The sequence below is a fragment of the Apus apus genome, chromosome 8 (genome assembly GCF_020740795.1).
Source record: "Apus apus isolate bApuApu2 chromosome 8, bApuApu2.pri.cur, whole genome shotgun sequence".
Classification (NCBI taxonomy): Eukaryota; Metazoa; Chordata; class Aves; order Apodiformes; family Apodidae; genus Apus; species Apus apus.
In genome coordinates, this window is record NC_067289.1 from 675,153 (window position 1) to 701,920 (window position 26,768).

A 26,768-nucleotide genomic window follows, 5' to 3' on the forward strand; every position below is an offset into this window, starting at 1 on the left:
AGAAGCTGAAGAGACATAAGCCATTTATGTAAAAGGGAGTTTATAAAAGACCAAAGCAAGTCTCTGTAATTACCTTCCATTACAAAGGACCACCAAACATTGAGAGCCATGCAACTGTTCTCAAAAGCACTAAGCAGTTTTTATTGCTCCACCAACACCCCATGGGCATGCTGAGGCCAATGCTGCTAGCAAGTACACCTCTATTCCTTAATAGGAGGCAAGACACACCACCAAGATGTGAGACATGAGCAGGTATTTCAATCAGTTTAGTTTCTCTGTCCATGAATGTGCCAATAATAGCTTTCCCCCCCTCCCCCTAGTTAATTTGGTCTTGATACTATACACGGTATGTGTAATTGTTGGCTTGCAAGCTGCACAAACAGCTGTAGCCTCCCGGAGGGGCTGCATCTGTCTGATTATTGTCTGTCCCTTCTAACCTCTCCACTTGTGAGCCTGAACAGCACCCTCTATTTCAGGCAGTCCTGCAGCCACTAACCAAGCTTGCTTTTTGCAAACAATCACTAACATTTGCCTGAAGACAATGGCCTGGGTACACAAATTATTAAAAAAAAAAAAAGAAAAAAAGAAAAAAAAGAAGGCAGAAACAGTGTTCCTCAGCTCTTTCAGTGTCTTCCAAATGCCAGCAACATTTTAATAACTGGAGATGGATTATTTGGAGAGCTTAACCACTGCTTAATCAACTGTGGGAAAGACAGACCAGCCAGCCCTAAAACATGGAAATTCACATGTGCCTGTGCTCCTGAAGGAGAGCCAGATCCTGGTTGTTGGAAGTGGGGAAGAGGCCCCAGAAATTACTCCACAAAAATCAACACCTTCTATTCAGTCTCACAGAGCAAAAAATAAAAATGATAAAGCTGTTGTTCTTTTTAAAAGCTTGTGCTGCTGCCACTGCAGAATTACCGGCTCTTCAGGAGGGGAATGAACATCCCCATTACACCTGCTACTCTTTTGAGGGTCCAGGATGTGTGGGTACATGTGTTACTGTGAACAGCTTCAGGGGGGCTTGGAAGCAGCTTCTCCAAAACACTTCCCCATTCCCCCCCCATGCCTGGCCCTGGTGAGGGGGCTTCTCAAATCCTGGGGTCAGTTCTGGGCCCCTCATGACAAGGACATGGAGGGACTGCAGTGTCCAGAGAAGAGCAGTGGAGCTGGGGAAGGGGCTGGAGCAAAAGTCTGAGCAGGAGCAGCTGAGGGAGCTGGGGGTGTTCAGCCTGGAGAAAAGGCGGCTGAAGGGAGACCTTCTGGCTCTGCAACTGCCTGAGAGGTTGGAGCCAGGCTGGTCAGTCTCTGTTCCCAGAAAACAGGTGGCAGAGCAAGAGGAAATGGCCTCGAGTTGGCCAGGGGAGGTTTAAATTGTTCCCAATATGCAATTTCTTCCCCAAGAGTTGTCAGGCCCTGGCCCAGGCTGCCCAGGGCAGTGGTGGAGTCCCCAACCCTGGAGAGGTTCCAAAGCCATGTAGATGTGGTGCTGAGGGACATAGGTTAGTGGTGGCCATGGCAGTGCTGGGTTAGTGGTTGGACTTGATCTTAAAAGATCTTTTCCAACCAATTCTATGATTCCAATGCAGCCTTACATCTGGAGAAAGGTGCCCATCCCCTGACTCCCTCAAAACCACTTGAAGGGCAGCTCCACCTTCAGCAGAGCAACAGTGGAACAGCCACCTCAGCACAGCAGGTACCTTAATTTTCTTTTCTTCCCTTCACAAGGCTGAAGCAGAGAAGTGGGCAATAGAAGCAAACAGACAAACTATAGCAAAATAAGTTAAAATGGGTCACTAGAATTTCCTACATACCTTAGTCCAAAGGAATTTTAATCTAGAAGGTCTTAGCTAGCCAGCCATTATCCTCAAGTATTATCAACCTACTTTGTAACAGCATCAACAGGCAAAACAGAGCCCTTCATGTGTCTGTGACCATGCTGTAAAAAATACAAGTATAGCATTCTAAATTATAAACATCCTAAACCCATTCCAATCCGCCTCAGCAGAGCCTGCAGAGTTTTTATGTTAATCTCCAAATAATCTTTCATCATGCTGACTTGTCATTTGGTGATCTGCTTTTCCACAGTAACCAAGGTCACCTGGAGTCTTGGAAGGTGCCTTTACAAGAAGGACCTCCTGCCACAGCAACAGACAGAAGCAAAATATCTTGCTACAGTTGTCACTTCCAAGAGCTGGACAGAAGGCTGCTCCTACGAAAACAGCAGGGTGAGCAGTGCGGCTCTTAGTTAGATGTGAAATTTGTACATTAAACAGCTGAAGGCTTTACTTCATTACCCTGAAGTAGCATTATCTTCAAAACAGTTTTTTTGTGGTTTTAAAGGAATGTGCAATTCCTATTACTGGCTTAAAAACTTCACAAGGCAGCAGTCAAAGTATCAGAGCAGAAAAAGCCTTCTATTTTCAGCAGTGTCTGAAACACAGATACCGATTTCCTCAATTCAGTAATTTATCCAAAACATCCAAGTATACATGAACCTTTCCAGGACAGAGATACTCATTCTACCTAGCAAGGCTTCCTTCAGTCTCAAGGCAGCATTCCTGAGATGGGGCAAACCAAGCTGTATCTGTGGGATGTCCAGCTTCAAAGTTAAGAGCATTATCCTCTTTCCCCCCTACACCAAACCCCCCAAACACAGCTGAACACAAACCCACAATTCACTGCAAAAACGGAGCACAGAAAAAGACATTTCAGGTTCCCGTTTGCTCATTCAGAACAAGATCTCACACACAGACACAAATGAATCAGAGCATTGTGGGGTTTTAAAAGCAGAACACAGGTTTATTTACAATCAAGTTCTTATGGGCAGCTGAATAAATAAAAACTTTGCCCCATATACTCCAACTCCCCTCTGCAGAAAGTGTTTGAACAAAAGACTAGGTTAGAGAGATGCCTGTTACAGCAGCTACCCCCTAATCGAGCCCCTCCAAAGAACACACTTTCTTAGTAAAACACTATCAGGAAAGAAGAAAATAAAGTGCAAATAAAAAGGCAATAAAACGCTGGTGGCTTGTCTTGAGGCCCAGATGATGTGGAAAGGTTTGACTGAATCAAGTTATGTCAGGTAGCTCACACCCAACCACATCTTGGTTGTGGATGCTCAAACAGGGACATAGCCAAGACACTGCTCTGCAGCACAGAGGGCTCCAGCGCAAACAGGAATATTGCACGTGTGCTCAAGATGGGGGCAAGTGGCCTGGAATTGCCAGCACCAAAACCATGGATTTGGGATTTAACTCCACTGCTCCTCTGTGTTCTACTGACAGCCGCCAGGACAGGACGGATGAACAGAGAAAAGGGGCCAAACATCTACACTCTGGTACTGAAGTCACAGTATGACTACATTCCTTATCACAGCAACACAACACAAGTAGAACTTCTCTCTTCCCACACCCAGTACCCAAACTGTCTGTGGAATAAAGATTTAAAATTTCCTATTTTTGTGATACCCAAGCTGCTGAAGGGCATTTTAACAAATGGGTGCAGAAGTCCTGAAGAAGAGACCATTGCCTTAAGGACAGGTGAAACCGACTCAAGAGTTCACATGACAGTGCTGGAGGACTGGTGCCAGGATCAGAGCAGACCTGACTTGAGCTGGGAACTCAAAGGGAGAGCTGCCAGAGCCACAGGAGACAACCTTCAAAAGCTGTTCCAACACTCCAGACTGCCTAGGACCTGTCCACATTTCAGGATCTTGCCAACCCATACCTGAACCAGGCCACAAGAACAGAACCCAGGAGACAGGACATGTATTAAGTCAGCATACACAGTAACTTCTTTCCAGCTCAGAAGTGCTGTAGATTAATTTGTGTGACAGGGTATTTGGCACAGCTGCCTGGTGAGGAATCCCGCTAGTATCTTCAGCTCCACTGGTGCATAGATACTGCATGTAAAGGCAGCACTAAGGAGCATTCTCCATCCAGAACAGCTAATCCCTTGCTGAGTCCGAATGCCACAGTGCAGTTACGGCCACAACAAGTCTGACTCAGACTCCTTCTCCATTGCTTTAGACCTTTCCTCTGGAAGTGAAGCCCATGTGCTTGTCAATATCCCCGCTCAGGATGGATCTGTGCTGGGGTGTCCGTGCTGTGGGCCCTGGCCCACTGGTTACTCTGCCTTCCACCCCCTGTTGGGTCAGAACTCGGCCCACAGGACAGCCTTGTTCCCTTTGTCCACACTCACCACGTGGGCACCTGCTGGGGACCACGCCACTGCATTGATACAGGAGCTGCAAGGGAAGCCAGATGCCAGATTAGAAGAGAGCTGAATTCCATGACAGCACTTAACACTGGAATGAAACATGAGAGCACTCTAAATATCAAAAGAAAAGGCACTTTCTTAGCTCTCAAAAGACTCCTGCTTTTGGTAAGCCTAAGAGAGATGCATTTTCATTTGAATATATTAAATGCGTTTTATTAGAATCATCTCAATAACAAACCTAACCTTACTTCTAGAGAATAGTGACATGAACCCACAAAGGATCTGCGTACTAAAATTCTCACACTGCACCAGCAGTTACAAAGCTGTGTGACTCCAGCTCTTCCATAGCTCAACAAGATCCACAACCCAGATCCCCACTTCAGAGCACACAGCCAGTTTCCTCTCACCTGTGATGCTTTGCAAGTGTCCTCTCCAATTTCCCAGTGAGCACATTCCAAATGTAAAGGGCCCCATCAGCTGAACCAGCAGCCACATAGTTACCATCAGGGCTAGGAGACCAGAGAAGGTGCAGAAGGAAAAAAGACATTTTAATGACAGCAATTTGTCAACACAAATCATCATTCCACTCTCAACTTCCTAAACAAGCAACCTGGCATGAAAGAATCTTTCAAAACTCATGTGTTACCAGCTGCTAAGATGTGAAAGCACTTTGGAATCAGAAAGTCTCCAAGACATTGGATCAAGATCTACAGACATACTCTATCTTGACCAAGAGGTAACAGTGGGAAAATCACACACTCTGCCCCAGTTTTTCTAGCTGCAAATGGGGACAATGCAGCCAAGCATCATGGATCCCTTTTGCTGGGTAAAGATTTATCAGATATCTTTCTTATATTAAACCTTACCTGAACACAACTCTCGTCCAGTCACTGCCACATTTGAATCCCTGGGCGCTGCAAAGTGAGAATCAGAGAACTGTAAATTCATTTTTAAGAAGATGGACTTCCAGGATCTCACTGAGGAGCATGATAAGGATTTCTACATGGTTCAGAATAAGATTAAATTTTCCTTTATCACAAGGTCAGACTTCTCATACATCCTACTCCCAATCACATCTGACCAAATACATTCCTCTAGGCCAAAGACTTCTAAGCCAACCTATCTTCTTTAAAGAGGTAAATAAAAAGGTCCATCAGAGTAGATTTTTGCTGTTCAGACTTTAGAGAGAACTTAGTTACTCACAGAGTAAAAAAAAAGTCAGGAAACTGCTCTCTCCATGGAGATACTGCAAAATACTCCATCACTGAGGGCAATCTGCAATCCAAAACATTGAAATTCATCATGTTCTTGTGGAGAAAACTCACCTGAAAGTCTGCTTGACAGCACTAACCCGCAGGTCAATGATCTTCAGTAGATCATCACGGGAACAGGTCAGAAGCTCTGTTCGCTCTGAGTTCAGGTCCAGAGCTGTGATTCTTCCAAGCAGCTCCAGTTCTTTTACTATGCTTTCAGTCCTAAAGACAGAAAGAAAAGGGAAAAAAAGAGAGAAAGAAACAAAGAGAGAATAAGCCAGAGTCCAGAAGCCAAACCACTGCATCAAAACTTGTCCCAGTGTGGAATAAGATAAAAAGAATTACTGGTTTATTCTCACATTTTGATTCTTTCCCAAGCTAGACCTCACTCTGTGGATAACATTTCCAGCCAATAATTAGATGCTACTTTCACCACAACCACCCCACCCTCTGAATGACATCTAGAACAGCAAGTACTGAGCAATGCAAAATATTTACAAGAAAGCAGACTGCCTTTTCAGATGGCTTTCCACATCCCTCCACAAAAAATCCAAAACCCAAACCACCCAAACAGAATAAACACAGTGACAGAAGTCTCCTTCAATGGCCTTCTGCAGCTCTTAGAACAGTCTCAATAGCTTCCAGCCTCAGGAAGAAGAGTTCCCTTGTTCACGTTTTAGTCAGCCAGCAATCCCATAACCATTCCTATACTATGTGCTCTCTCACAAGTTTTACCTGATGTCCCAGAAACGAATTTTCTTATCAAAATGTCCACTCATTACACATTGCTCAGTACAGACGATGTCGTTGCAGCTAGATCCTGCAAACACTGTTTTTATGCCTGGAAAGAATAAACCAACAGTGACACACTGAATTTTATACTGTACAATCTGATGAAAACAGAGACAGAAAATAATCACTGTACCACACATACAGTGGCCACACAGAGCAGTGTCCAAGGAGTGCCTAAAGGCAGGCAAACTCTGGCTTGGAATAATCCTGACTTAAGCCTTCAACAACCTCTCTGCCCTTCTCAATCTCCATGGCTAATATCCCTTTAAATGCTCTCACAACAGCAGCTTTACTTCCACTTTGTATTTAGACAGCTCTAATTTCCTACTGCTAAATACCATAAACTGTCTCCTTGACCTATGTTTGCAGTTCAGGTATCAAGGTAACCCTGAAGGTCAACTTTTCCCTTGGTGCAAGCAGGTTTAAAAGCCATCAACAGGAGAAAAGGCAAGGAAATAAGGTGTTGCTCCTAAAGAAATATATGGGTCCTAGTGTTTCCTTCCTTTGAGATGTTGAAACTTTTGGTACATTTCCAAGAGACATTTCCATCCACTTCAAGGTTAAAAACTCTGACCTGGCTCCAAGTCTTTAGTGGAAGACTGAATCACCCACCCCCACCATGGTAAACAAAGAACACTCAAGGAACACAGCTGCTCTTAGCATAATGGCATTAGCAGCACTTCCTGCATGCACACAATTTCTTATTCTGATTTCAGGTAACAGGCAGAAAGAATCTGACTACTTGAACAGGAGCAGAAGATGCCCTGGCTGCTGGCTTTTGCTGTTTTAGACTAGTGAGAGGATGACACAACCTGGCTGATGGCAGAATCCCGTTTACATTCAGCAGAAGCACAGAACATGGGTGAAAGACAGAAGTCTTGCTTCCTTACAAACTTTGCTGCGGAGGTCCCAGAGCTTGAGGGTCCTGTCATGACTCCCCGACACGATGCGCGCATTGTCCAGCAGGAACTTGGCCGACAGGACCTTGCCACTGTGACCTGTTAGGGTGTGCTAGGGATGAGAGATTTACATGGTTAAACTGCACCCTTCCACTTGTTCCCAGCTTACTAGTTCTCCTATTTATTAACTCAAAGAATCTTAAACCATAATTTGTATTTCTGCTGCATTGCTTGGAGAAAAAAAATCTATTCTGGCTAAGACTGAGTAGGAGTGTTAAGTACCACAGAGCTCAGGCTGCAGCTGGGGACACAAGTCCCCTTTGGTGGCAGCTTCTCTAGCTCCTCAGGGAACCCACAAGGTCTCTTCTAACAGTCCACACACCTACACTGCATGGACAGATGGCAACTGCTACACAGCCTTGCAGCAGTGACAAGGAGAAGAGGTTAAAGCATGCTGAAATGGAAATTGTGTCTTCAGCTTTTTATTATGAGCTTCTCTCAAGGATACAACAGGGTCTCTAGTATCAATGGTTGTTACATCTTCAAGCCTGAAAGCTGAGACAATCAGAGATTGCAAAAAAACTCCCTGCGGCAGTTTCTGTAACTGCAGGGGTAGTCTCTGTGGGGCTAAGAACATAAACCACACTCACTTCTAATTGCTGAATTTACATACTGAATCACAAACCAGATAATGAATGACTGAAGTAAGAACTGAAAAATGAGAGAAGTCTTCAGTATGTAGTCAGATTTTTTGTAACTACTCAAAGGACTACCAAATTCCAGAAAAGCCTGGAACAACAGAAAGAGAGCAAAGTTTGGAAAAAAGCAACCCTGATGCACAACACAAACTCTGAAAGAACACATAATTCTATAAAGACCACTTTGTCTTAAGAAAGGACACAAATTCCAGAAAGGAGGACCTAAACTTCATCCTGCTTCTCTCTTCTGCTCCTGCTGCACAGCCATTAGATACAGATACTTGCATTTTAGTAGGGAGTTTGTGGCCAAATTTACCATGATTTCAACTTCACTGCCTCCTGCTTACATGCAAACCATGACAAACCCACACCACACACACAAAGGAAAGAATGAATCAGAGAATCATAGAAAGGTTTTGGTTGGGAGGGACCTTAAAGATTGCCTAGATCCAACCCCCCCTGCATGGACAGGGACACCTCCCATTAGACCAGGTTGCTCCAAGCCCCATCCAACCTGCCCTTGAACATTTCCAAGGATGGGGCTTCCACGACCTCCCTGGGCAACCTGTGCCAGTGTCTCTCACCACCTTGACACTAAAGAATTTCCTCCTAATATCTAATCTAAATCTCCCCTCTTCAAGTTCTAAGCCATTGCCCCTTGTCCTTGTCCTCTCTCTACATGCCTGTGGAAAAAGTCCTGTCCTAGATTTCTTGTAGGCTTGTACCCTTTAGGTATTGGAAAGCCACTATAAGGTCACCTTGGAGCCTCCTCTTCTCCAGGCTGAACAACCCCAACTTCCTCAGCCTGTCTTCATAAGGGCACAGAATGCACTGTTTTCTCTCAGCAAACAGTGAATGCACTCACCCAAAGCTGGTGGTCACCGAAGACACCAAAGCATTACAGGAAGATACTGTGTAGCCAGGTGGATACTTGCAGGGATAACTACCTTTCTGTAGTGAGTAGTCTATAGTTTGCTAAGCTTTTATTCACACACAAGAGCAGGATTTGCAGCCAAACAGAAGCTGCAAAAGAACCAATCTTCTTCATTTCCTAAATGAAACCTGACATGTCTGCAGTGAGAACTACCCAGTGAGTTACAATGCAACTGTAGATTGTAATTAATGTATGAGACCTCAGAAGACTGAGAACATCAATTAGCACCTTCCTAAACCAAAATGTTGAGGAAAAGTGTACACAGGAATGACAATTAAAAAAGCTCTTTGAAAGCTGCAAAGAAACTTTTATTTTGGTCCATCAAAGGTAAATCCATCTTTAAACTAAAACCAAGTGTTGGAGAAGAAGGTGAACACAAAGGAGTTTGGAAGAGAGAAGGAATCTTTCAAAAGCCATTGAGATAAAGTCAAACACTTCCAGGCTTGCTGCCTTTAACAGCAAAGGAAAGGACTCCTTTTCAAGAACACAGCTCCTGACAAAAAACAAAAAAAACCAAAAACAAACAAAACAAAAAAACCCTCTTTTCTCTCTTTTCTCTTCTGCAAACCCTTCAGCAGTCCTCTCCCTGGACTGAGGCTAAAACATTGAAGTGGCTCTCCATAAACCATAAGAACCACGTAAACTGCCAGAGGGGGATGCAAAAGTGTATTTGGGTTATGTGGTAAGGTTTTTCTACTGGGGGGCTGTACTGTGAAAAAAATGCAGTGACTGGAGTTTCCTGCAAGGCTGCGCAGAGACCAATACTGTATTTTGGGTGTTGCTTTCAAGACCCTTAAGAGAAAAAGATCCTGTTAACACAAATAATTATTGAAAGTGCTTGTAAATGCCCAACTTCCAAATCTGCCTTGTTCCCATTATACAAAACTAGAAATACAAGACAAACAGCCTGAGCACCCCTTTGCCTCCAGAAGACTCACCCGTAATCGATTGTCATCAACCGTCCAGATTCTGCTGGCAAAGTCATTGGAAGCTGCTAAGAGGTAAGAACCCTGTGAAAACAAGATTAATTTAAAACTACTGATGCAAGTCAAGATGCAAATTAAACTCAAAACGTATTGCCAATAAATCATTAAATCCATGTTAGTGCTATATTGCCAAGGAAAAAAACAACCAAAAGAACACAGCCACAACAGCACATGCCAGGAAGCAACAGCTTCCAAAAAGGTTATGGCTTTTTCTTCTCCTCTAAATGTCAGTGATTTGTAGAATCACTACTACAGATAAAAGGAATAACAATAACCAGACCAGGAAGGACTTTCTCCTTTCCTTTCTGCTGCAGTGAGGAAGTGGGTTCTACTTTACCCTCACCTATTGAGGATTTTTTCCTCTTTTTCAGTTTTTCCACTGAGAAAAAGCCTTCTTCTTCTACCCCCACTGCTTAGATTGGCCTCAGAGTGGAATTAGCCCAAATCTTGTAATTTCCATTATAATTCTGACACCTTCAACCAAGAATCCAAAAATTAAATCTATCCAAGGAGAAAGAAATTCAGGTTTTTGTGGCTTTAGGCTCATGTCTCTTTCAAGTCACCCATGATGGAGAACTGGACACCTTAAAATTCATTCTGTCCATCTCAAAAGACCTTCCTGAATGCCTAAAGCCCATTAGCATCCCACCTGAGGCATTTCTCACCTCAAATGTATTCAAGCAGCTTGCCAAAATCAGAACTAGCTTTTCCTGCAGATTAACAGTGCCAGCAAATCTCTAATGAGCTGGTCAGTGTCCAAAGGAAGGATCCTTTTGGGTGTGTATCAATGAAGTTTAGCAAATAAAAATGATCAAGTGGAAGAAAAGATGTCAGCTTTGGTCTACTGTCCATGCAGCAGAATACTGTGTTTTGGGAGAGGTCTAAGCAGAAAAGTGAGATCACATGCCCAATTATAACAATCCAAGACCCAAAACTCCTTCAAGTGAAGACTGCTGGATGCTGATCCCAGTCAAGTCTCCAGTCCTTCAGGTTAACATGAACTGAGCACACCTCAGGCTGTCAGCAAACACTCTGCCAGCCACACCACAACTGTGCTGTGACTGATGAGAAACTGCTGGGAGAACAGGTCATGGCAGCACCAGTATTGGGATAATCAGACCTTTTACTGTTTATCACAGACCTCAGCATAGCACATATGGAAACAAACTTCACAGAAATAGGGCCTCACTGTATTTGCTGCTTCTGTGCTGTTGCGACAGCTTTAGTGGGAAGCTGAAGGCTAATTTCTTACTTTAGAAAAAGCCTGGAGTATTTTATTGTAATTTTATCAAAATAGCCCTTAACAGCCAATTTCTGAGCTGCATATAACCTTCTGGATTGCAGAGCAAAGATGAGAATTACAGACCACGTTATATCAAATAAAGATGTATTTTTAACTATTTGCAGTTTCTCTTCTAAGTATTTTAACTCATTTCTTAGGTAACTTTTCAAGATCTTAGACTGGCAATTGACACCAGAGCACAACACAATTAAAATAATTTATTCCCAATCACAAACAGTGGATATTGCACAGATACTCACAGCACTATCAAATTCTATGCTTGTAATCCCAGCATTACTACCAGAGAGGGAACCTTTGGGCTCACACCTATCTGCACAGAGAAAGACAAATAAAACTTAAGCAATGGATTAGAACAGAAGCTGACACAAAGTGAACTATCATATGAGTTTGTTTAGCACCCCACCAAACCCCAAAGCAAACCAGTTTACCTCCCAGGACTTCCCAGAGCTTAACCCTCCGGTCCATGCCTCCTGTTGCTAGTAACCGGGAGCCAGGGCTGAACTGCACTGCATTCACCTCCCCATCATGTGCATCCTGAGGAGGGGGAGGAACAGAACAGCCACCCAAAATGGAATTAACACAGACCCAAGAAAAATACAGACTAGAAAGCTATAGAACTTCAAGGCCATAACCACAGCTGTAGATCTTTCAGCAGTATATAGGAAACAAAGGCACAGACTGAAACTCTGCTGTGGTTGATAAGTGTACAGACAGAGCACCAGAGCTGATCCTTTTCTGAAGAAAAAAAGAAAGAGCACAAAGAAAACACTTAGCAAGGACTCAAAAGTGATAGTCAACTGCCAGAAGCCTTACAAGGCTTTTTAAGTTTAGGCTTTGTGAGGCAAGGCTTTTAAGTTGCAGCAGAATAAAGAAATTCAGGCAAGGACAGGAGAGAACACAGTAACAGGTGATATGCTGTAGAAGGAAACTAGCTTTTCATTTCTCCATCTGGAGCCAGCCATGGAATATGATCCAATCAGTTCATGCACCCACAGAAAACAAGTCTGGCTTGAGTTAGGGAAGTCTGCTAGCAGAAAGCACAACAGGTTAACTGCATTGGTGAGAATGCTGCTTCCTGCTGGTGAATTAGTACCAGCAGAGTTGTGACAGCACCTTCCCTCACAGCTTGGGGTCCAGCTGTGTCTCTGATCTGCAGGTGCAGTGACACTGCTGCACCCCTGCTTTCCCACAGCTTAGCGTTTTGAAGCTTGAGCTGGCCATTTAATAGTGATTCTTGACCTTTTAAAACCATCACAATGTTAAGATTCTTTTATTTTTTATTAATGTCACAGCTTTAAACCACTTACCCACACTGCACTAGCAGCACATTCTTAATTAATTTGCTTTTAAATTCCTTTTAAAGTATTTTCAGTAACTGCTCTTTCAAAATCAGTTTTTCTGGATATTAATCTTTTTCTGGAACTTGTTACTTGAATTTGATATGCCACCTCATCATATTTAAGGGTCATCACACTTCAGTCCTGATCTTTCTACAAGTGCAGAAGAGCCATTCAGAACAAAACTGGTCAAAGGTCTTGCCTAGAAACTATGCCCAAAAATGATGGCTGAAGCTAATTAGTTCTTCGCCTTTCCGGGTCTGCTCTGCTCATCTTTCCAGAAGTGAGGCTGCTCTGCCAAACCTTTGCTTGCCTTCATTCCTGGAAAGCTCTGCTGGACCTAGACACATCCTCACACTTCGCCTGGGCTCCAACACAGATCACATCCAGAAGGAACACAAGGTTTCCCATGAAATAAGTAGGGACATTTTCCTTCTAATATTGCAGTGCTTATCACACATCACCTCCAGGCTGCCATGGTCTGACAGGCTAACTGCTGCAGCCATTACTGCTCCTGCTGCAGGATGGGGAATTGGAAAGGGCAGCATTCCATGGACTGCCCAGACTGGGGACCAGCACAGTCTCCTGTGGTTTGCTCCCCCACGTTGAGCAGATAGGCTGTGTTGCTCTTGGAAGTTCAGGTGACATTGCAAAAGATCAAGAGAAAGATGAAAAGAACAGAACCTCTTGCATGGTTCTTGAAAACCTCACATAGCTTTGCAATACCTTTGATGATGAAATGAGCCAGGCTTGTATCTGTTGATCAACTGTGCTGGCTGTATACAGCCACAGGAGGAGAGAGGTTGCAACACATACTGCAGCGATTAACACCTCCTCTGATGGCTCCCTATTCAAGCCAGCTCCAGCAGTCACTTAAGTTATGACTATAAGTCACTTTATATCCATGAAATATCCATATCCAGTAGTGGAGTGCCTGAGAAAGCTCAAGAGGAATGTTCAAACAAGTAGCTGTGTTACAAGACAATTCACCATCGTGTCTTCCATTCAGAAGGTATTCACAGAATTTAAGTTTGGCCTTGTGAGGCCAAAACAATGCATAAAGGAGGTCTCAGCTTGAAAACTTTAGATCACACACAACAAATGAAGACACCCCACTACCATGAGCTCCTCTTCACCATCCTCTTAACCACCTTCTGTTGGATGACATTCAGTGCCACAACTCCCTTCACTGTGGAGAACTGGAACTGAACTAATCCTAAAGTGTCAGCAATCTCTTCATCAATCATAGCTCTACTACAGCATGACAGAACAGGGACTGCTGGGAGCCAGGAGGGTAATGGAGTGTGATTCCCTTGTGCCCTCAGACCTTTTACTGTTCATCATTGACCTCCCTCAGACAGACATCAAGCACATTGGCTCTGAGAAGCATTCAGGCTAAGAATTAATTCAGGCTAACAAATCAAGAACTCCTTCTTGCTTGGCATTGTTTCTAGAAGGAGTTCCAAGAGATCAGTTCCCACACAGATAGGATTCACTCCCTACAAAGACAGTACAAGGAATGGTAAACCCCAGAATTCCTTCTATACTTACAAAGACACATATGGCAGTGGTGGGCACTCTCACTTCTTTACTGGCACCTGGATGTGGCTCTACATTATCCTGGGGAGCAGGGAACGAGGACAAAGAACGTCTCCTGAGGTGACAAAAAAGTAGAAATATTTTAAAAAAGAGAAATGAATGCTGTTTGTCTTGAGTTCATCCAAATCTCTACCTCTCACTTATCTACACTGAACAGTGATGTAAAAATGGAGGAAGGAGTTTAACTTCTGTTTATCCCATCTTTCAAAAATTACATTTGTCATCTAGCATGACATCCACTTGACTTTAGATACTTCATGGTATGCCAGGTAAGTTACCTGAACTGACTACTGACCTAACTTTGGAGCTTTTTTTTTAATAGGAAAGAGAAACATGGGAGTGATTGCAGCTGAGTGCAGCTGGAGAGACTGCAACTCCATCACTGTGCCTAGGGAGACTCAATACCATTGCAGCACTACATCCCAGGCAGCACAAGGCTCCACTCAGAAGCTCAGGCTCCACCCTTTAAGCCAAGATCATCCACCCAATGCAGCACTTGGCTTAGGACCAGCTCCACTCTGGCCACTAAGCACAGAACCCAACGATTTCTTGAAAATAATCCTATTAAAGGAGCAAAGTGCAGTGGAAAGTAAGAGCAAACTCCATGTATTCTCTCCTCAAAGAGGGGCTCATTGCCTCTCTAACTGTAGACCGTTTCTAGCCAGTGTTAGCAACATTTGAAACGTAATCAGGATAATGCAGCTAGGTTCTGTGTTACTTCAACAGAATACATTCACATGCTGGACTAAGAGTGGATAATGTTTTCACCTGGCAGCATCAGAAGATTGATGTCCCAAAAGGGGAGACTCAGACAGACTGGAGGGAAAGGTCAGAGGTCAGCACACGGCAAGATGGAAGAAACAGGAAGTTGAGAACAAAAAAGAAAAAAAAAGAAAGGCAGAAGCTAGAAGAAAGGCTGAAATTATTTGTTCGTATTCCTTGCATCACCAAGATTTTGGTGCACATTGAAACCAATATATATAAAAAAAAAAACAGAGGTGAAAAGAGTTCTAACCTACCCAAAGATATTAGTGATAGAGTCCAGAAGGCCTCCAGCTGGCTGGGAGAGTCGCTTACTGAAGGAGGGGAGGACAGGTTTAAACCTTATGAATAGCTTCTCCACATAAAGATCAATACAAACACATTTCATAGCAACCAGTCTCTGGAAAGACTCCCTCCCCTGCAGACCCAGCCCAAAGACAGAGAACACCAAAGGCTGGCATCAGTTCAAAAGTCACCAGTAACTACGACTCAGGAACACAAGTGAAGTTTCTTCACTACTCTTCAAATTCTACCCTGTGGATTATTTGTTTTAGATATAACAGTCTGCTAAGCTTGCAGTTTCAATCAAATTAATCCATGCTCTCATGTAAATCTCTCTTACTTTCCACTCACTGCTATTTTAGAGGAAGGGAGAGATACATTTAGTCTAGGTAAAGTATTTTCAGCATTTCAGCTAATTCCAAAAACCTAGCTATTTGCAAAGCTTGTAGAGTAACAAAGATATAATACAACAGGCACTACAATACCCATTTTATTTTCTATTTGGCTTTTAGACCCCTGTTTTTAAGATTAGACACAGATTTTTCAGGCACTAGTTTAATTTTTTTTTAAACCAGCAGAGGGAAACCAGCATCTCTAGAGCATGGTATGGTAACAGAACACAGCACTGAGTTTCATACTGTGGTGGAAGCACTAAGCTGTGTTCCAGCTAAAGGCAACCAAAATGCCTTAAATAACATTCCTAACATTGTTCCAACTCTTATACCCCTTGCTATTCCTCAGTGACATGATACAAAAAAATCTCTTTGTCTACAAACCTGGATGTTCGGCTGACAGTTCGCACTGGAGATGTCTCCTCAGCAGTGTCAGAGGCTTCATCTGCAAGTACTTCAATATCATCATCCCTGCTGAAGGGAGAGAAAACACTTTGTTTTCAATCAGCCAGAGCCTCCTATGGAAACCACTCACAGATGGATACCAGCTGAATGGAGGATACTGATCCAGGGTCTGTGGGCCCTGAGCCCAGCCCTCACCTAGTTTGCTCAGCAGCAGTAAGAAGGTCAGTAGCTCCAGATAACACAAACACTTCTGAGCTGTCACTGCCAGTGACAATACATTCAACTGACAATGTCTGAAAACCAGTACATGTATATCACCTACATTTCAGATTTTTCTTTCCAGCTGTCAATTACACTCTCCACTGACAAGAGAGTTGGATTTCTCCCCCCCATACTTATGCTGACAATCTTTCCAGGTTCTCTTTACTACAGATATGCTGCCCCACAGACAGCATGATAAGGACCTGTCACCTCTCAGTAAGACCTTGCTACAGAGTGAACTGTATTTGCTGGAACAGTTTGAATAGCAAAAGCATGAGTTACTGCAACCCCTAATACAGGTGATACCCTACTTTCCCAGCACTTTTTTTTCACTGCTCCAAAACAAGGACATATTTGCATTTTCCTTCTTCATCCACACCAAAGACATCTAGATACTTTCTGTACTGTTGTACCTCAGTGCTGCTCCAGGCTGTTTTGGTACACTTGACTGAAGTGTGAGGTTCCAACACCTATACCATAAATTAATCCACTAAACTACTCAGCTAAAGCTAAAAGGTTAGTCAGCATGGGCACTGACAGTCTGCTGGTTTTTCCTTCCATGATGATTTTTCCTCAATTGCTGATTTTGCAGGACAAGCTATTTTTAAACACTCTATCAACCTGATGACATCTGACTGAACAGGAACTTTAAACTCAGCATTTAAGTAGGAATAAACCAATTCCTACTCTAAATTGACACTCAGCAAAAGAACCGAAGAGAAAGTGACCATTTTTAATCTCTTATTTCAGAATATAGCTGCACTTGCGATTCTAAAATTTTGGAGGACAGTACATATGAAGAGGTTATGGAAAAGATACATCCCACTTGAAAGGATCAGGCTGATATTTCAATAAACCACTATCAAATTCTGCTGCTATTTCTTTTCTACAAATCTAAAGTTTGAGCTATTAAAATTGTATGGAGCAATTCCATGCTATTCCATCTTCACATATTTTTGAAGTGAATATAAACACCAGGGCACACTCCTTGAAATGCTGCCATTTTTCCCTTCACTAAGCAGCACATTTCTACAATAGAAACCCTCCAAAATTATGAAATCAAAGAGAAGGAATTAAAAAAATCTGTGAAGCAGAGTAATTTACAGAAGCAATTATTATTTTATTTTTTTTTTAAACAGGCTTCTTTTTTCTCAGTGTCTCATATGAAAGTATTTATGAAGCACTGAGACCATGAAAATATTCAAAATGTTGTGCTACAGCTACCTCTGAGCTCAGCTCTATGACAGAAAGGTTGTGCTTTGTGTAAGGCAGAGGAAGTGGCTTAAAAGCGGCCACAGACACTGCATGTGTGTTTCCCTTCACAGTGCAACATTATTTATCAAGGAGTTTATTATTCTAAGATATTACACTTGCATTTACATCAAATAACCTGGACAATAGGAATATTCACTATTCTTACGAGCTGGAAAGACTGTCCACTGGCCTGTGACACAGAGGTCAGCAGGAATCTTGTCATGCAGAGTCACACCCCAATAGGCCAAGGGAATGGAAGCATTTAAATATTTCTTAAGGAAAAAAAAACAAAGCAAAGCAAATTGTGCTAACTAGTTGTACTGATAACTGCAGTTTCAATTTTCCTTTCAAAGCTCCAAGCTCTCTCACACTCCCCTCACACACGCCCTTCCTACCCACCCCAGACGTTTGCATAGCCCCTCCTCCTGAGCAGACACACTGCTCCCATCACACGCAGGGACAAGCAGCACAGCCACCTAAGGTGGTCACACCATTGCTGACACAGAGACAGCAGACACCAACAAAAAGCCTGCAGACTGCTCTAGCACTGTGTTCTGCAGGTGTGTGGCAACGCAGAACAGAATCACAGGCTGGTTTGGGTTGGAAGGGACCTTACAGACCATTCAGTTCCAACTCCCCTGCATGGGCAGGGACACCTCCCACCAGCCCAGGTTGCTCCAAGCCACATGCAACCTGCCCTTCAACACTGCCAGGGATGGGGCGTCCACAGCCTCCCTGAGCAACCTGTGCCAATGTCTCACTACCCTCACAGAAGAGAATTGCTTCGTAATATCTACAGAATCACAGATCTGGATGGAAAAAACCTTTAAGATCAAGTCCATCCCAATTAATTTGGTATATCTCTGAGTCTCCTTTAATTTTCTACAGCACTGCATCATCTACATAAATACTGTTTTTCTCATGGCAGTACAGAAAGAATTATCCTCAGAATAACAGCAGGGGCAGTTTCTCTGGATTTGGTTAACAGTGCCAACAGCCTCACTGGTCTGGTGCAAAGCACTGGTACTCTCAACTGCCCACTCCAGCCAGCTGATTAAATAACACCCTGGAGGAAACACAGCAGCAAAAAGAAGAGATGAGATATTCACCTCTGGCTTGCCAGGAAAAGTAACACCACATTTATTTTTGTCCTACAGAATAGATCTCTCCTGGTATGGAAGTGGCCAATATATTTTCACCCACCATAACTCACTCAGTACCTGTTCCCACAGGAAATCCTTGAACATAATTGTAGCCTAACACTTAAAAATGCAGGTGTCTCCAGAGTATAGTGCCTTCATGATTAAAAGCCTACTTTGAAAACCAAAGGCACCACATAAAACATGTTTTTCTGCTGAGATAAGAACATATATTCACCACGTCAACCATTCTTAGGACTTTCAGTCCAAGCATCTATTTTTAGTCAGAACAGAGGTCCTTCTTCTGGAAGTCCAAGTAGGGAAAGTTACTGTACATTTCTGACTTTACACCAAAGTTTAAACACTCCTCTACATCACCAAATTTAGAAATAACAGAGATACCATTTATCACACATGGGTATCAAACTGAAGCATGAAGTGATGAAGGAGAGATGCTATAAATCCAGATTGCTTACGGTTCAACAGGCAGGGGTTCTTTGGCAGCCTCTGCTAGCTCCTTCTGCAGCCTGGCTTGTCGTCTCCTAAGAAAAAGAAAGCAAGGTTATTTAAAAATATCAAATTTCCTTATTCCCATTCCAAAGGTTACCTCATTCAGTTTTGATGGGTTTCATAAGAGCTCAAAAAAAAAGTATGAGACCATTGCCTTAATTTTATCCTGCATTTGAAGATACTCAGTGCAGGAGGGGGAGTTTTCTTGTTGCGAGTTGCAAAGGAGAAGACCAACCTAGAGAGGCCGTAAGTGAAGTGCACCTATGGCCCTTTACGGCCCACATGATTGGGGTTTGCTCAGACTACAAGAACTTGCAAAAATATTGTTAGATGAGTTAGTAAAAATAATAGAAAAATGCCAAGTATGACAAGACTGGTATTATAGCTCTTAGTCTCCAAGTATTGCTATCCTGCAAAGAAACCAAAGCAATTCGAATAAGAAAAAGTATTGTTTTGCAAGGAAAAAAAAATACAAACTTATTTTTGCAAGTTAAACATAACTCAGTCTCATGGCAGCTACTCTTTTTAGCAGAGTGCAAGAAACACTTATGCTGGTTAAGTAAAAAAGAATAAAATTGAGAGTAGTATCAACATATGAACAAGAGAAGCCCAAATCTAATACCAGCAAAAACCTGCAGTTTCCATTTGATTTATGATCTTCAAGCCACAGTTAAACGTTGCTTAAGAAACAAAACATGTTTTATTCATTTAAAAGAGAAGAATGTTTTCACAAACCATCTGTCTGTGTTGACCAGAAAAGGAACACAAAGTTCTGCTGTGCAAGAAGACAGAAATCTTAGATCAAAACTAAACCTCCTTTTATCCTATGCACTCACCAGTATTCCAAAATATATTGGGAAGTAGCTTTATCAAATAGAGGTCATCAACCTCACCTTGAATCCTTTTCATTTTCTGCATTCAGACGATTGGCTTCTTGGGCTTTCTCTGCCATCCAACGCGAAACCAGTTCCTGGTTGTCTTCAGTAGTTTTCCTTAGTTTCTCCTCCAAGGCATTGAAGGTGATCTGGAGAGCATCATACTCATCTTTCAGTGTCTGATTAGCTCGCTCAAGATCTTGCAGTTTGCTACGCAATTCCTGGCACTCTGTTTCCAGTTCAGAGATCTTTTGCAAATACTCTGCAATCCTGGAATGACAATAAAATATACAAAACAATGAGAACCTCCTCTGGGACTATAACCATCCTCTTTGTGCTATTTGTACAATGCCTAACAAAGCAATTTTTAGCCCGTGGCTAGGACTCCTAGAGAGTAAAACAACATTAATAACTCAGCCAGAAGTCTGGGTCTCAGACCAACTACACAGACATAACAGGTTTTTTGCAAACAGTGCTACTCACTTTGCTTCATTCATCTGCATCTCTTTGTCCTTCTGCTGCATTTGGTTATTCAGATCAATTACAGACTGGGCCAACTAGGGAGAGAAAAATCTGTTACAAAATCACAGAATCACAGAATTACCAAGGTTGGAAAAGACCTTTAAGATCATGAAGTCCAGCCTAATGCAGGGATGACAGCTAGATAACAGACACAGTGCAGGAACCAGCAAGAGTACAGACTAGTCTAACAAGACACGCATGAAGCTTACCTTCCAGGTGTTCTTTCACAGCTTTCTAGTACAGATCTGTTTAGTGCCCCTACCACACGATCACTAAATCATGGAATTCACCTTCAGAAATGAGTTGTGAAAAAGTTACTGCCCACTGATAGCTCACTTCCTTCCCTCAAAGTTTCTTTATTAAAGTAACATAAAACAGAATGCATTGTAGGAAGAAATTTTGTTTTGTGAAGTAGTGGGAAAAAAAATAAAATCAATACAGGGTTTAAAAATTGCCAAGTAAGTAAACAAACAAGTGAGTACTAACAACCAAGCAACAAATCTTCCTCTTCACAGAATGTTAGGGGTTGGAAAGGACCTCTGGAGGCCACCAAGTCCAACACCCCTTCAAGAGCAGGATCAAATCTAGGGCAGGTCACTCAGAAATGCATCCAGACAGGTCTTGAAAGTCTCCAGAGAAGGAGACTCCACAACCTCTCTGGGCAGCCTGTCCCAGAGCTCCATCACCCTCACAGGAAAGAAGTTCTTCCTCATGTTGAATCAATTTTGAATCCATTTTTAATCCAATTTGAATCCATTGCCCCCATACCATCATAAGGCACAAGCGACAAGAGGCTGTCCCTGCCTTCTGGACCCCAGCCCTCATGTATTTATAGACATTAGTTAGATTCCCCCTCAGTCTTCTCCTCTCTAGACTGAACAGCCCCAGGTCTCTCAGCCTTTCCTCATAAGGCAGGTGGTTCCAGTCCCTTAATCATCTGTGTAGCCTCTGTTGGACTCTCAAGTAAACCCCCGTCCCTCATGAACTGAGGAGACCAGAACTGGATGCAATACTCCAGGTGGGGTCTCAGTTGCTGGTGGAATGTCTTAAGTGCACAGGAACCAGAAGGGTAGAGGCCAGCACAGAGTTGCTGCTGCCAGCCCACTGCCAGCAGTCAGGGCTGTGCAGCAGCAAGCCCTGCAGCACACACAGCCTGGGCCGCCCAGGGAGTAGGAAGACTGAAAGGTGCATGCCTAGGCAGGTGGCTGAGGATACCACGCTGGGGGGAAACACAGAATTTTCAGTGCTTTGATTAGTGAGTGCACAACACCCCTAGAAAGCTCAGAATTACTGACACTAGGGCTTCTCCATAACTCCAGTGAGGTGTGATCAAAGGAGCATGATCACTTTTTCCAGGTCACTCCCACCTTCTCCCTACAAAAGTCCACAGTGCCATTCAGGTACCACCTTCTAGATTCGCTCAATCCACTGCTGTTGTTTTTAAGAACTCAATTCAGACAAAGAAGCATCCACATCTTAAAAAAGATAGCAGCTTTTCCTCTCTTTCAGGCCCAAGCCTCATAGCTTGCAGGACAGAATAAACACCATCAACACGAGAAGCTTAAAAAGGCTGTACATAAAATGAGGAAAAACGATGACAAATCAGCTGGGTGAAATTAAGGTCATTTTCACAAAGGGCCCCATATGGAACACAAGAGGACTTCCTGACCTCGCCACGTTTTTTATGCAGCTCTGTCAGCTCCTCTTGGTGCTTTATCTTCAGCTGTGCCAATTCCTGCAGCTGAGCATCATTCCATGTGCCATCATGTCCTGGACTGGAGTTTGAGAGAGAAAGAAGAGATGTCACAAGCTAGACTCCAATGGCTCCTGTGCCTTTGACCAGCTAGTCCTCTCAGGACACACTCCCTTGGATTTTCTATAGACACGTAAGTCATTCAACAAACTAAACCACAGCCAGCTCCTCCACAACATGCTTCTCAACAACCAAAATGCCCATTATATTGCACTGCAAAGTTAAATTTACTGAAGACTTGATTCACCTTGCTGTGCATTTCTAAAACAGAATTCAAATGCAAATGAAAGATCATTAGCCTTTACTTCAATTTGCATGAAGACAATCGAGTCTTAAAAGTACACTCTCCAAATTCTAGAAGAATTACAAATGTTTTATCACCTCAAATTTGTTCTGGAGGGATCTGGTGGACTTTGAAGATGCTAGACATCTGGAGACAGCCTAATACAGGGCACAGAACCAAAAGCCAGGGGATATTCCCAGGCGCTTGGATTCAGTCCCAGGTGTTACAAGTCACTTCTCCATTGTCCCAACTATGTTCATGCCTGAAGGTGTAAAGGCTTTGGTGTGTTTTTTTAATTGTGCTTTACAACACACAGTGGAATGTGACATAATCTGGAACTTCTACACACCAGAAGAACACACATATCCCCTCCCAAACAACTATGATGGTAACATTATCACTCATGTATTTGAAAGCACAGAAACGGGAACAGAAGTCAGCTTTTTAAAAGTGCACATATACATCACACACAGACTCTGAGCAAATGATATATAATACATTATAGCTTTCAAAATAATATATTAAGTCCATCACTATTATGCAGAACAAGGTAACTGCAAGCAATCTGTTTCTGCAAGTCACTCTGCATTACGACAGTCCGGTGGGAAACAGAAAATGCATTCAGAAGCTGAACAGTCTCACAGTGAGATCAGTAACTTCATGCTCTTCTCAAAAAAACAAACACATGAACAAACAACAGGTCACTGAACCAATGCTGTACCAGAAGACAATGCATTTCCAAAAAACTGTGTCCAAACAGATAGGAAGCCAAGTACTGTGGTAATACCCAGCACATCTTATAACTCTGACCATGCACAGATCTATAGCCAGAACTAGATACTCCTTAGATACCTCGGCCTTAAAGTAAGAGAAAGCATTTTTCCTCAGCTATCTAGGACTAGGGAGTTCATCCTCTTTCAAAAAACTGTCATTTACTGAGGACAGCATCAGAGTTCAGTTAGTATTTACTTTGAAGAAGCCATTTCTGTGCATTTCTTCTCATCTACTCCAGCCTCATCCCTCAGAACAGTGTTCAGCCTGAATCAGATTCACACAAACTGAAGGTGGTTCAAGGCAACTGCAGTGATCAAAAAGCTTCTGAGAATTGTCACACACTGACATTTTGCCTGCAACTACTGTAAAATTACAAGTTCTTCTTTCCATTCTAGTAATAGCACACAATAGACTTAACTATATTTGTTTGATAACCCAAAGAGACATAGACATGTAGTTTTGCATTACATAGCAAACAGAGCTTCAACAGAGGAAACAACTCCTAAAGAAGCAGAACACCCTGAGCTACTCAGCGCTGCCTTTTCTTCAGATACACCACGAGCAGAACCCAACAGCCTGTACCTGCTAGAATTTACATGCTGTTCAAAGGACACACCAGTAGCATATGGGTTTGCTGTGGATTCAAATGCCAACAGAAGAAGCAGCACAATCTCTCCTTGTAGCACTATGGTGCCATTCCCAGGTTAGAGAGGAAGTTTCCTGAAAAAAACCCTGCTAAAAGCAGGAAGACACATTCTTTTTAGCATATAGTGTGTATTTAGGAGTGACACTTCACCATCATAGTTTTCTCCATTCTATGTGGTAACACAGATTGAAAGAAACCATGGCATGGGTCACTCCCTGTGCTGCAACACTTGCAAGGTTGGACAATTTCAAGTCAGATCGTAATCCTTTGGAACTAACACCAGGCAAAAACTAGAAGCAAGGCAAACAGATCAGAAGCAGAAGCTCATTCTGGTCCACCTCTGTACTTTGAGTTTGTGATAAAACTGTCTAAAAGTTGGTCAGATCTTCCTGAACTGTGTGTACTGTAAATGTTCTGTTACTTTCTCCCATGTTTAGAGTTAGTTATAATTTATTTTTAGTTCCACAGATTTCCCCATTTGTTTTATTCCAAGTTACTGTAGCAACCTAGAAGCTATTTGTGTAATGCATCAAACAACGATTTAGGCTACAGTCTGCATGACAGAGAGGTGACTGACAGAAAAGGAATTTTAAATACCTGATCTCATGTCTGCTCTGCATGTCATATTTTTCTGCTTGAAACTTATCAGCCAGCACTGCATGAAGGTCTGACTTCTCTAGTAGTTTGTTATCTGAAAGGGCAAAAACTGCAACTGAGAACCAAAAAGCAAAACCAGATTCCCACCCTCTTCTGCCAGCTAAGATCTAGCATCTTTAATTACTCTGACTCAATCAAACACTGTGTAAGCCTCCACCACATTAGCATGCACTCCTCTTTGATGTCAGCAGGTTAAGGCAGTGTTTAGCTACAACTCCAAGAATTCCTTCTTAATCCAGATGCTGTGTGGGACTGGTCTCGTAAATAGACAATAATAGAACAGAAAGGCGGCTCAAATGTACTGATACCTGCTAAAACAGAAGGAGTTCAAAGTCCAACCTCTTTATAGCCCCTCAACTGATAGCAACATGGAAACAGGCCCGCCAGCAGCCCGTGCTGCCAGCAGCCTGTGCTGCCAGCACTGCAGACAGCCCCGCGTGCGCGCCGGGCCCTGCTGGCCGAGCCCCCCGACACCGGCGGAAAGACCGGCGAGGAAGAGCTGGACACAAAACGCAGGCCTCTGAGCACCTCCAGATTTTACAAAAGGCCGTGAACGTGGCCAACAGCCCCACTGCTCTCCCTCCCACAAACATCTGAGCGGGAATTGTGCAGACAATTTAGACATTCGACCGCTGCCCACAGCACAAGCACCTGGGAGGGAACTGAGAGAAACAAGTGCTGGATTTCCTCAATAACGCCGAACCCCCAGCTTCTCTCAGCCCGTTTCCTACAGAGGGCCCGGGCGGGCCCCGTCCCCACCCGCGTCCTTCCCAGCAGGCGGGGGAAGGACGGCGGCCCCGGCCCCGCGGCCACTTACACTGCCCGATGATCTCCTCGAAGGCCTGCCGCTGCAGCCGGTCCCGCCGCCGCAGCTCCGCCGCGATGTGCCGCTTCCACGGGGGGAAGCCGGCGGCGCGCAGCCCCGACGCCATCTCCGCGGCGCGGCGGGAAGAGGCAGCGGGGCGAGGGGCAGCCGGAGGGAGGGGGGAGACGGGCGGGCAGGCGCTCCGGGAGGCCGGCGTGCCCGGCCCGCGGCGAGGCAGGCTCTCAGCGCCCGGGCCCGGCCCGCAGCCGCCGCCCCACGCCCGCCATGGCGCCGCGCCCCGTCACAGGCCCTCGCTGCTCAGCGGCGCGCAGGAAGGGCGACAGCGGCTGCCCGCGGCTGCCCGGCCCCGCCCGCCCCACCGCCCCGGCCCCCTCGCCGGGTCGAGCTGCTCTGCCAGCGCGGGGCCCGGCCTCCTCCTCCTCCTCCTCCTCCTCCTCCTCCTCCTCCTCCACCGCCGGCCGGGCAGGCGACCGGGCAGGCAGGCACCCTTGGGCAGGAGGGGCCTCGGCCGCGCCATTTTGTGCCCCCGCCCGGGAGCGCCGGGTCGCGCCGTTGCCATCTTGAGAGTGGCGGGCTCCGCCAGCCCGGGCTCCGGCCGCTGCCCGGCCCGCACCGCGCCGTGTTGGCCCCGGGCTGCCCCGGCGGCTGCAGGCGGGGCTGCTCCGGGCATCGCTCAGCCCCTCCAGGCTGAACCAAAGGGGGTGAGTGCCTGGCGCCCCGGAAGCGCGGCCTTGACTGAGTCGCCATCAGAGAAAACCGCGGGCTCGTCCTTTGCCGCCGGCGGAGCTTCCCTGCCTCCCCGTGCGTCTGGGGGGAACGACCTGGGCGTCTTCCAGTCAAGTGGACTGGAAGATGTTGTGATTCACGCCTCTTCTAGGCCCAGTGCAAGGTCCTGCAGCTGGTCTGGGGCAATCCCAAGCACAGATACAGGCCGGGTGGAGAATGGATTGAAAACAGCCCTGAGGCAAGGGCTTGGGAGCCATGGTGGATGAGCCGGCAGTGTGTGCTCGCTGCCCAGAAACCAACCGTGTCCGGGGCTGCATCAAAAGAGGTGTAGCCAGTAGGTCAAGGGAGGTGATTCTCCCTTTTTGTTTGGCTCTTACGAGACCCCACCTGGAGTAACTGTCCAGTTCTGGAGCCCCCAATATAAGAAGGACATGGAGGTCCTGGAGAAAGTCCGGAGAAGGGCCACAAAGATGATCAGAGGCTGGAGCAGCTCTCCTAGGAGGAAAGGCTGGGAGAGTTGAGGCTGTTCAGCCTGGAGAAGAGAAGGCTCTGGACAGACCTCACAATGGCCTTCCAGTGGCTGAAGGGGCTACAGTGAAGCTGGGGACGGGCTTTTTACAAGGGCAGGGAGTGAGAGGAGAAGAGGCAATGGATGAAAACTGGAAGAGAGGATAATTAG

The 26,768-nt window shown here is 44.5% G+C and overlaps 1 protein-coding gene and 2 non-coding genes across 10 annotated transcripts; all 3 read right to left on the reverse strand.

Moving 5' to 3' along the window:
- Positions 1–2,773: 2,773 nt before the first annotated feature.
- On the reverse strand, positions 2,774–25,661 carry ATG16L1 (autophagy related 16 like 1). Of its 8 annotated transcripts, none has more exons than XM_051625875.1 (19): positions 25,355–25,661; positions 24,478–24,571; positions 22,094–22,199; positions 20,386–20,459; positions 19,921–20,172; positions 18,994–19,059; positions 15,843–15,929; positions 15,042–15,098; positions 14,791–14,838; positions 13,975–14,077; positions 11,515–11,620; positions 11,326–11,396; positions 9,736–9,807; positions 7,157–7,277; positions 6,210–6,315; positions 5,547–5,696; positions 5,088–5,135; positions 4,629–4,730; positions 2,774–4,249 (listed from the first exon to the last, which is right to left on the reverse strand). In XM_051625875.1, exons 1-19 carry the CDS (start codon positions 25,467–25,469, stop codon positions 4,156–4,158), a joined length of 1,872 nt encoding a protein of 623 aa, XP_051481835.1. In that variant the 5' UTR covers positions 25,470–25,661; the 3' UTR covers positions 2,774–4,155. The 8 variants fall into 8 exon arrangements, with proteins under 8 accessions (XP_051481835.1, XP_051481834.1, XP_051481837.1 ...); XM_051625874.1 differs by having other exon boundaries at positions 15,843–15,932; XM_051625877.1 differs by lacking the exon at positions 14,791–14,838.
- On the reverse strand, positions 10,662–10,925 carry LOC127388060 (small Cajal body-specific RNA 6). Its single transcript, XR_007890287.1, has one exon. It is a non-coding gene; the product is annotated as a small Cajal body-specific RNA 6 (non-coding RNA).
- Positions 13,489–13,772, reverse strand: LOC127388059 (small Cajal body-specific RNA 6). The gene has a single exon (XR_007890286.1). It is a non-coding gene; the product is annotated as a small Cajal body-specific RNA 6 (non-coding RNA).
- Positions 25,662–26,768: the final 1,107 nt, after the last annotated feature.

Bases quoted from the DNA above. Each gene is read 5' to 3' on its own strand.
- ATG16L1 (XM_051625874.1), bottom strand. From the start codon at position 25,469: ATGGCGTCGGGGCTGCGCGCCGCCGGCTTCCCCCCGTGGAAGCGGCAC. The intron at 11,621-13,974 runs GTAAGTATAGAA...CCCCCTCCTCAG, and splicing joins CCACTGCCATATGTGTCTTT to GATGCACATGATGGGGAGGT. The intron at 5,697-6,209 runs GTAAAACTTGTG...TTCTGTCTTTAG, and splicing joins ATTCGTTTCTGGGACATCAG to GACTGAAAGCATAGTAAAAG.